Source organism: Neopelma chrysocephalum, unplaced genomic scaffold (assembly GCF_003984885.1).
Source record: "Neopelma chrysocephalum unplaced genomic scaffold, ASM398488v2 Primary Assembly neopelma1_209, whole genome shotgun sequence".
In the NCBI taxonomy this organism is placed as follows: Eukaryota; Metazoa; Chordata; class Aves; order Passeriformes; family Pipridae; genus Neopelma; species Neopelma chrysocephalum.
This window is the reverse complement of record NW_020897871.1, coordinates 553,741-564,446: the sequence shown is the minus strand read 5'-3', so window position 1 is coordinate 564,446 and position 10,706 is coordinate 553,741. Positions and strand designations below refer to the sequence as shown.

Genomic DNA, 10,706 nt, shown 5'->3' with positions numbered 1-10,706 from the left:
ATGAGTACATTGGATTGACTGTGGAATGAGAGAGGGGGAGAGACTGACCTGTGACCCTGAGTGACACCAGCTGTAACCTGGCAGGACCAGGGGCTGTGTGGCATCAGTGCAAGACATGGAGCTGAGACAAGGGAGGAAGGAGCTCCTTCTGCCCAAGCAGGGACCTCACAGGCGTGACCAGTGTTATACTGGATAATGGGGAGTGATCCTGCACCTGCTGTTCCTGTCACCTGGAAGGTGGGACAGAAGCAGAGAGCTGTTGGGATCCCGCTGTGGAGCAGGCTAGCTTTGGGCCACTGCCTCTTGAGCCAGTCTGCTTTTCTTCTCAAGCACAGAGCTTGGCCATCTTCTCTAATGCCATCCCTTGGGAAAAAAGGGTTCTTCTTCCAGTTTCCCAAAACACCTCCATACAGTTTCTGCACCTACTCACCCATCCTTTAACTGCACACTTCTAGGTAAATCAGTGAAAGCAAAGGGCTAACAACAGACACTGGGAGTTACTTTGTAGCTTAGGATGGATAGTTTTCCCTGAAAAAATCCAACTGCTATTTCGGCAGTGGCTGGTCAGAGGACCACAAGAAGTTGAGCTCTATTTTGCAGTTGTGATGGTCAATATTCCTGCCATGCTGCTTCTCTCACCTGCTTCCTCAGTTCACCTGGGCTCTCAGCCCCAAGAGCTTAATACTAATGATGGTATTTTTAGAAGCAGTAGGACAGGTCCTGCTTTCTGAAGGCACTGTGCTTTGAGATGATCCTGGAGATGATGTGCAGCTCTCGCTGTTCTGGCAGTTCAGAGAGCACTGGGGACAGGTAAATAACTGGTTGGGGTTTGGTGGGTCTGTGCTCTCAGCCTCACCATGCAGAGGAGGGTGTTGACAGGGGATCACACAGACAAGAGGGATGGTCCCAGGTTCCTGCAAGTTTAGCAGCTCTGTATGAAATACAGGGAAGTGCACTGGACCCTCTGTATCAGTGCAGGGAAAGGGGACAGAGAGACGAACCTGAATCCCCTGGAAGGTGTTTCCCAAGTGTACTGTGCATGTTGGATTACAGCTCTGCCTGGATGTCAGCAGCTTGCTCACCAAGAGGCTTTTTGTTTTTCTTCATGTGTATCAAACTCAGCAAATTAAAAGGCTGCTTACAGAGAGAAAGAGTCTAGTGTAGTGTAGTCTGGACTTTGGGAAGATGGTAGTTGTTAGATCAATACCCAGCAATCTGGCTAACTTGTTTTCTCTTTTTTTTTTTTGTGACTGCTCCCTGGTGATTTTGGTCTGGCTTCTTAAAGGGATTCAATTTTAATTTCGAAATGGAGGCAGTACTGTCACGGGACAGATGGAGCTGGGACAAATGGCATATTGATTCTGGTCTTAACAAGAAACCACCTGAGCTCCTCATGACAACAGCCCCAGAGACTGTAATAGATCTGTAAAAATCAACTCATCACAAAGCTTTTAACTTGAAGCTCTCACATATGGAGCCTGTTCAGTTCTGTCAAAGAGGGAGAGGGTTTGAATGCAAAGAGGTTTGGCAAGGAGACTGTGCACAACAAAACTGTCTGTACTCCAGCAAATGAGGTGTCCTAGGATGTAAGACCTTGGCCATACTTCAGTTTTACCCCTCCATTTACCCAACTTCTTAGCCTTCCTTTGTCAGTAGTGAAATATGACAGGGAAGGGCAGATCCTTCTTGGCTGCTTCTTCTCTAAAGCTGGCCTTGTTTGCTGACTGTCCTCTGAACAGGTTGGTGACAACCAGCTCCAGTTACAAAGGTCAGACAAAGCTGTCTCACACCAGTGCCAGGGCCAGAGGGGGCTGGATTAAGTCTGCACTGTCCCAGCAGCCTGGAACCTCGTGTTCTCCCACAGACAGGAACAGGTAAAATGGTATCTCATTATGAAGCAGCACTTTGAAAAGTTTGCCTTGTGTTTGATTCTGCCCAGAAGCAACTGAGATTCACTGGAGTATTCACAAGCCCTAAATAATGGATTTATTGAAAGATTTGCTAGAATCTTTCATATTTTACAACTTTGCTGTACAATACCCTGGCACTTGCAGAACCCTTGGCTGGTGCAGTTCTCCAGTGCTTCTTACAGAGAAGTGCTTTGGGAAGCAGTCAGGGCTCACGCTCATGGGTGGTTTGTGGAGCCCACAGGACAGGGCATTGTCTGTTATTCCAACACTTGTGCCATTTATTCTAGTGGGATCCTTGTGAGAAAGATTTTTAGTCTACTTTTTTAGCTCGAACAGCCCAAACTTGTCCATCTAACTGGTTTCTGTTGCAAGTTTTTCCTTTGCTGTCTGTTGTTGGCCCCAAGAAGATGCTGCTCAGATTCTGCAGACCATAATTGCTGATACAAAGCTGAAACCTCAGTATGCTCCACAGCAGCTGAGTTATCCACAGGTGGGCCAAGAGCCAGGGTTCAGCTCCAGAAACTCCAAGACCCGACAGATGAACCTCTGTCCCTCAGGAAGGCAGGAGCATTCTGGCTTTGGGTCTGATGCTGCACCTCCCTTTGCATGGTAACAGCTGCCCCACGCTGTGTGGGGGCAGATAACATGTGACACTCTTAATTTAGCACAACACTTCGGGAAGTAAAAATATTTGTTAAAATTGGTGTTGATAGCACTGGTTGAGTAAACTTACAAAGCTCTTAAAAAAAATCAGTCTGGGCACAAAATGATTTTTTTATTATTATTTTTAGTTCTTTGATGCTCAGAGATAATGGAGGAAAGGGGAGATTTTCTGTTCAGCTCGCCTGTCAGGGTGCAGTGGGTGAGAAAAGAGCAGTTTTTGGCCAGCTGGTTTAGGAGCTCTAAAAGCAGTTGTGGTGTCCCTAATGAAACGTGGGGGTGGGGGCACAGTTACAGACTGGATTGTCCCCCATGTGTTTCCCTCTTCACCACAGAGCTGTGGAGACTCAGCCTGCTGGTGGCAAAATCCCCACACCCCCCAGTCTGCAGCACTAAAGGCTTTGTGCTCATCACTATGGAAAGCTGCATGGGTGGCCTGCACCTAATGTTCTTTTGTTGGCTGGACCCCAGTCAGTGCTGCATCTCAATGACTGACCCCAGCCCTGAGCTGCTTTTAAGAGTGACTTGATCAAAGGGACTGAAGCTCTGCTGACTACAAATTCTCTAGAAAAATAAACACAGGAACAATGAGCATGTTGGTGACAAAAGCAGAGTTAAACCTTTGAGGCTACCTCCCCCCCTTTTATTTTTAATTTATTTAATATTCTGAGTGCCAGTTCTCATATGAAATGGGCCCTCAGCAGCAAGCTGGGCCTCCTTGGTGTGGCCCTTTGTGCTCACTGTTTCTGGTTTGATGTGGCTGTTCACACTATGAAACTTGTCCATCGTGCACTCTTTGCCTGTAATTCCAATTTCCTGTAACTCCAATGCACAGCCCTTTTTTCTGGATGGCGTGTAAATAATCTGATTACTTTATTAGATAACTTGCATCTTGCACTTCATGACATTCCAGTTGTGGTAATCAGACTCTGTCACACCCCATTTCTTGAACACGCTTTCAAGCCTCCCAGCTGTAGCCCAGGGGAAGATGTTTCTGTCTTGCCTCACAAAATTGGCTCCTCTTTTGCAAAGACAGCCCTTTACAAAGGAGTTGTTACGTGCATTGATGTCCAAGGGTCTGCTTTAAACGATAAAAAAACCTCCACCAAACAAACAGCAAACTAAACAAACAGCATATTAAAAAAAAACTGCTGTATTTTCCGTTCTTGCTTTTAATATTTTCCAAGCTGGCCTCCTTTTCCACTGCAGTGACAGGAAAAGAAAGCAAACATCCTGCCCGGATGATGTGCCTTGATGAAGGAACACAGACCTTGAACACAGGGGATATATTGAACATGCAGATGATCGTGATCATCATGATCATTTATTTCCTGCCTGTTTTTATGTAAGATTATTTGCAGAGTGCTGAGCACAGTGTCTCAGCCCCCCTGGCTGGTGCCATGGCCCCCCGTTATCTGCTCTTTCTCGTGCTCTTGTGCCTCTGCCCATTTGTCTCTCTTGGGTTGCTGCCTCCTTCACCTCAGTTTTGTTTCTTTAAATAATCTTTGCTGTAGCAGCTCAGAGCTGGTGCCTGAGGGTTTTCTTCCACAAGCAGTGTAATTTTCCTCCCTGTCTTCCTGACTCAGACTCCTGGCTGTCTGATGAAAGGTTCCATCATCCAAGCAGGTCTGGGCACTGCTGGGACTGTTCCTCAGGGGGACCAAGCCCCTTCCCATGGCCCCACTGTCCATCCCGGTGCCCTGGGGTCCAGCTGTGCATCTCCTTCTGCCCAGCTGATAACTGGGACAGTGTCCCAGTTGGACAGCCTTGAGGGCTGTATGACATTCCTGTGGACATGTCCAAGCTGGAGCGTTGTCTCTGCTGACTGACCTGGCAGTTGGGGTTTTTGGTTGGGTTGGAGTTTGGTTTTGGGGGTTTTTTACACTTAACAGTCGGATCAGTGTGATTTGTATCCTAAAGGTTCTAAAGCACAAACGCTGCACATGAAGGTTGTTTTGGGTTTTGCAGTGCTCTCAGATGCAGGCCTGCAAGCCCCTGTGGGTCTGAGCAATGGGGCTTTAGCTGTGTGTGCCCTGCAGTTCCCCATGTGTGAGTGCTCTGGGGCACCTGTGTGTAACAGCACATGAGGGTGCCACAGCTTCCATTGTCTTGTGGTGTTTTGGAGAATCCCTGCATTCAGAAATTAACTCTCCTTGAAGCTCAAGGGCACCTAAAACTTCCCATATAGACACATATTCCTCATTTCTGATTTTTTTTAAAGCCTGGCTGGCTGAGCACCTGCCCTTTCCTTGTCCTGCCCTGCCCCAGCCCCGCAGTGTTGGACAACCAGCCCCATGACACCAGTTCAGGTGCCCTCCTATGAAGGAGGAAGGGCATCACAGGGGCTTTGCACCAGGTCCTGATGGCACAGCTTGAGCTGCAGCAAGAAGGTCCCCCCTGGCACCACAGAGAGCATTAAGGAGCCTGGAAACCCCCAAGGTGCAGGTTTCAGATAAGACAACCCAGCTGTCACAGCAAAAGTGGCCCCACCTCAGTCCAAGAGGTGCAGTGTGCACACAGTATAATCATGGAGCACTAGGTTGGGAAATCAAATTCTTGGGGTGTATCCCAAACAAACAAACAGATTCTATCAGACAAGTTGGCATTCATGGGAAGTCTCCCTTTCAAGTCCAAACTTCAGCATTAAGGAATTAGTTTTGCCACTGGTAAACGTGGACCCTGGATTCACTGTGTAGCTACATGTCCACAGACTGAGCTGCCCACAGAGCCAGACTCTGACAGCCATTTGCCTGGCTGGAGAATGGAGGCTGCAGCATTCCTAGTCTAAAACAACAGAAATCCAAATTCCTGCCTTTCCAGTTTGCCTGCTAGAAATGTGAAGAAGTTTCATGATGTCTGAACTGTCTAAATTAAACTATCTCAGAAAGTGAATCGTTCACAAACAGGAAACTTGTAACAGAACAATGTAAAGTGGTTTAATTGCTTTTTGTACTCTATTGTGGGAGATTAATTCTGGCCTTTATTTTGCTGCTGTGTCATTAAGCTGTCTCAGATACTCCTTTGTGTCATTTAACCACTGAGTTCTTGCAGAAGTACAATCCTTCATCATCTCACACTGGAGATAAATCATGCAGGACGAGGTCAGACTTTAGCCTTTGGAGTGTCAACATGTGCCAGGATGATCCATTAGCTCACATGTGAACCAGGTGTTTTACCAGGCCAGACACACGACTGTCATCCATAGCTGGTCTCTGTCTGCAAAATAATGTGGAGCTGCAGCTCTAAGGAACTCGGGGGTTAGGGAGCAAAGGGACCAAATCCCTAATTTCTATCAGTTACTTTACAGGAGTATTTGCTACTGACAGATTTTATATTCCTTCCTAGAGATGGAATAAAAGAATCCCAGCAGTTTGCTATGAAAGCAAGAGAAAGAGACCTTCTCAACAGGTTCCAGCTCTGTTCCTCATTTGAATTAAAAGCAGAGCAAAACTATTCTGTTGGTCACGTCAAACCCACCTATTTTTGATTACAGTCTGTGAAAGACAAAACAGTATAAAAAATATTTCATTTTATAATACTTACATTTTTCTATTGAGCCATGGCATAACTATACCATCATGAGCTTGATGAGGACCCTGGGAAAAGAGTAAAACTGAGCTAAAAACTAGTCAATGAATTTCATTAACAAAGCAAGGCATTTGATACTGGAGCTCTGCAGGACAGTCCTGACCACGAGACAGGCCACAAATGCTCTGAGCAGCCTCTGAAGGGAGCAGAGTGGAGGGAGATCAGTGACTTACTCTCTGTTCTTGTACACCTTGCGCACCACAAAACTGCAGCAGAACAGGAGCACTGGCACAATGAGCAGCGTGGCCAGCATGGCAATCATGCAGCGCTTGCGATAGTCCGGGGGGCACAGAACCCTGCTGACGGTCTGGGGATTGTGGTCCTGTGTTCCTGCCTTGCCAACCACTTCTGCGGGAGCAATTTGGAGCGTTAGCCCGTCCTGGGCACCCCTGCTAAGCTGACAGCACGTTGGACACAGCCAGGACGTTCTCTGTTTCCCTCAGTGTGGGTGCCTGGAGGCTCCCAGCCCTGGGGACAGGCTGTCCCACCAAAGCAAATCCAGAAGGCCGGGAGGAGAGCCCGGGGGGAGCGGAGCTGCTTGAGCAGTCGCTCCTTTGAGGGACACGCACACAACCCATCCCTGCAGCAGGCAGTGCCAGCCCCATCCCTCCCTGCCCCAGGACAGCTCCCACAGCCCAAGGGGACAGAGTCAGGCCCTCTCAGGAGACACGTGAGCCCCTGCCCAGGGTGGGAGCCAGGGAGCGCTCCGGCCCTTGGCTGGCGGGAGGGATCCCGCTCTGGGCTGCTCTGGTGCCTTGGGCCTCTCCAGACTCAGGGCCAGCTCCGGGAGCAGCTGCAGCGGGAGGGACCTTGGGGCCAGAGTCCCGTTTCCCAGGGGCTGCAGAACGTGCTCCTGATGCCTCCAACCCGTCACGCTTTCGGCTTACCCGGCTTGCCAGTGGCTGGCATTGCCTTCCTTCCTTCAGGGGACTCTGGCAAAGAGTCACTGCCTCCTTCAGGAGCTGCTGCCTTCCACAGAGCCATCTCTTGGTCCATGTCTAGAGAAAGCAAGAGGGAATCAGATGGAACCGTTCCCCACCAGGGAGGTGGCATCTTCAGGAGGCAACGCTTATAAAAGACGTGGAAAAGGTCCAGGGAAACCCCCGGGCTTTTGGGGCTGGGTCAGGGCACTCCCTCCTCCAAACAGCCGCCACACCGGAGCTGCCGGGAGACCAGGCAGTTGCAGGGGATCTCCTGGTCTGCAGGGCCCGTGGTGCATTTGGGGCACAGGGTCAGGGGATGCTCAAGGCCTTCCTGCAGAGGCCGGGGAGAAGCTGCAGCCAGGCCAGGCGGGGAAACAGCCCCGCAAGGCGGGAAAGCAGCAGCGGGGCAGCGAGGCTGCGATGGATCCCTTCCCGCTGTGCAGCCACTGCCTGTCCACACGTGGATCTAAAGCCCCCGGCTGATGAGGCTCATGGCTCAGGCTGAGGGAAAGAAACCCACTGTGCCCTCCCTGCAGTTCACTCAGCCTATTTCTCATACCTTCAGATGAGTCCTGAGATTTCTTTTTTCCTGGAGGTTGGTTCTTGCCTTTTGGAGGACCTTAAGGAAAAGCAGTTTGATTTCACTTGAAGTGAATACAGAAAACTGGAGCTCAGCCAGTGAGGTCAGCAGGGACAGGCTACTCACCCCTACGAGGTGAGCCGGCTTTGCTCGGAGGACCCAGCCCAGAAGTTGGAAAAGTCTTCCCTGTGGACACCCCTGTAACTCAACAGCCAGAGAAGATTCTGGAACCTGGCTCTTGCTACATTTTCATTCATTATTCTTTGAGGGGACATTGAGAACTTACCTGCAGGAATCCCTGAAGGCTCTAAAGAATTTTCTGTCAAAGGTGCTGGAGAAGTATTCCCAGTACCCTCACCTAGAAGCAAACACAGATGGGAACTGTTTTCAAGGGGACAGAGTCAGGATCTCTCAAAAGACACTGGAGCCTTGCTCTCCCCATCTGCCCTTTTTCCAGCATGGGCACTCCTTGCAGCTGCTCCCAGATTTCGGGATGTGTCCCTCCCTTAGGGCCCCCAGCAGGACTGCTCAGGACCCGAATCCCCTGAGCCTGCTCGGGATAATTCATTTGTGCTGTGACGGTCTGCTCCGGGCTGGGCCAGCACTGCCAACAGCAAACACGGCAGCTGAAGCCTCAGCACGGCTCAGCCCAGAGAATGACTGGCATCACCTCCCTTGCCTCAACAGAGCCTGGCACGGAGCCACTGCTTCCTTCAGGGAATGCCGCCTGCCACAGAGCCCCTTGGTCCTGCTCTTGAGAAAGCAAGAGGGACAGCTGGATCAGATGGAGCTGATCCTCATCAGGGAGGTGGCATCTTCAGGAGGCAACGCTTATAAAAGACATGGAAAAGGTCCAGGGAAACCCCCGGGCTTTTGGGGCTGGGTCAGGGCACTCCCTCCTCCAAACAGCCGCCACACCGGAGCTGCCGGGAGACCAGGCAATTGCAGGGGATCTCCTGGTCTGCAGGGCCCGTGGTGCATTTGGGGCACAGGGTCAGGGGATGCTCAAGGCCTTCCTGCAGAGGCCGGGGAGAAGCTGCAGCCAGGCCAGGCGGGGAAACAGCCCCGCAAGGCGGGAAAGCAGCAGCGGGGCAGCGAGGCTGCGATGGATCCCTTCCCGCTGTGCAGCCACTGCCTGTCCACACGTGGATCTAAAGCCCCCGGCTGATGAGTCTCATGGCTCAGGCTGAGGAAACAGACCCACCTCGCCGTTGTTCCAGTTCACTCAGCATCTTGTCCAGAAGTTCAAATGGCTCTGGGGAGTTTTTTTTTCCTGGAAGTTGGTTCTTGCCTGTTGGAGGACCTGAATGGGAAGTAGTTGCATTGACATGAATGGATCAGAGAAAACTGGAGCTGAGCCTGTGAGGTCAGCAGGGACAGACTACTCACCCATGCCATGTGAGCTGGGCTCAGGTGCATCATCCAGCTCAGGAGCTGCAAAAGTCCTGTCTGCGGACAGTCCTGTAACTCAACAGCCAGAGACACTTCACTGCAGGGCCTCATCTCTGCCCTCCCCTCAGGAGCAGGGGCAGAGCTCCCACGGGCCTGCAGTGGCCCCTTGCTGGGACCAAAGGAGCCCCACGCAGAGCTGTCAGGGCACCAGGGACTCCCTGGAGCTGCCCCAGCTCCAAACTCAGCCCCAGCCAGGGCCATGGCTTGGCAGCCGCAGCGGGAGCACCTCCGGCTCCGAGGGGCCGGCAAAGGAGCCGCGCCAGGCACAGCCCCCCGGGCACAGCCCTGGGCCCGGCCCCTTCCCTCTCTGCCCTTCTCTGTGTCTGCACAGCGGCCACGCAGGGAGCAACTGGCATTGCCATGGAAAGAAGATTAAAAGCTCCCCCAGACAGGGATCCTGTGGGATCCCTCTTGGGCCTGAGAATGGATCCGGCCAAGATTGTCACAATCCAGCAACCTTGAGAATGAGCTCTTGCCACATTGACAGGGACTAGTTTTCAAGTTGAGAACTTACCTCCAGGAGGCCAGAAGAACTTCAAAACATCATCTTCCAGATAATCCAAGTCACGATCTAGAAGCCAACAGAGATGGGAACTGTTTCCATTGCATGCTGGGATCCCCTCCTGCCTCAGAGAACTGTGGCACTGCACAGGGGCTCGGGGAGCACCGTGGGGGCCAGATGTCAGTGGACATGGCCAGAGCTGCAGAGGGGCCTGGGCAGCTCTGGGCTGGCTCCTGGCTGCTCTCCACAGTCTTTCCAGGCCCTGTGCAACATTCCTGGGGGAGCGGCTGGAGCAGCCAAGGGCCCCTCGGGGCTCTCTCCCGCACCCAGGAAACCCTGGCTAAAGCCCTGGGGAAAACCATCCCCGACGCTTCCCGGGGAGAAGAGCCCGCTGGCCCGGGAAAGGTGCCCCAGGCCGCCGGCTCACCTGCTCCCCGCGCTGGCACCGGAGCAGCCTGGGCAGCCCTGGCGTGCAGGGCCACTGCCAGGAGGAGGAGGAGGAGGAGGCGGAGAGCAAGGGCCATGGCCCCTGGCCCTCACACCGTCCGGCAGCTACTGCTGCCTCCGCTGTCCTGACACCGCTGTCCTGACACCGCTGTCCTGACACCGCTGTTGTACAATCTCTGTCCAGTAATCACTGTCCAGTAATCACTGTCCAAACGCCACCAAATCTGACACCGCTGCCGCCGCCGCTGCTGCCGCAACAGTTGCAGTCAGGGACTGAGTGGTGGTGGGTCATTGTGGTGCTGTGGGACCACGGGGCTCTGTGACCTCACAGCCCTGCCGTGACCTCATGGCCGGGATGCGTTTGTGGGGGATGGACCCACCCCTGGGAGGGAGCAGGTCCTGCTGGCAGCTCTGTCCCGGGGCTGGGACAGTCCCACCCACGCTGAGCTCGCGGCTCTGCCCTGTGTTCCCGGCACCGGCTCACGGGCAGCGAGAGCTCAGCCTCCCTCAGGCAGCCACAGCCCAGGGGTTCTGCCCTCCTCGGGCACTGTCAGCCACAGCTTCTGAGGCTGAGGAGTGAGGGATTTCTGGCTCCAGGCAGATGCCCTCCTGCAGGCAGCTTCCAGCCTGGAGCCCAGTTTAGC

At 52.5% G+C, this 10,706-nt stretch overlaps 1 protein-coding gene across 7 annotated transcripts in view; it reads right to left on the bottom strand.

Annotated features, from left to right (window-relative positions):
• The window catches only part of LOC113977214 (formin-like protein 5), a 23,719-nt gene extending 13,149 nt beyond the window's left edge, over window positions 1-10,570 (bottom strand). For 2 of the 7 annotated variants that reach the window (XM_027703124.1, XM_027703127.1), the window contains exon 1: window positions 10,043-10,391. In XM_027703124.1, the coding sequence (XP_027558925.1) occupies window positions 10,043-10,139 (97 nt within the window). In that variant the 5' untranslated portion in view covers window positions 10,140-10,391. Of the gene's footprint in view, window positions 1-3,522; window positions 3,649-5,510; window positions 5,787-6,113; window positions 6,167-6,331; window positions 6,507-7,045; window positions 7,157-7,947; window positions 8,020-8,865; window positions 8,965-9,627; window positions 9,686-10,037 lie in introns of those variants that run through there. The other 5 variants (XM_027703131.1, XM_027703128.1, XM_027703122.1 and 2 more) reach the window with 5 other exon arrangements.
• Between the last annotated feature and the right edge of the window lie 136 nt (window positions 10,571-10,706).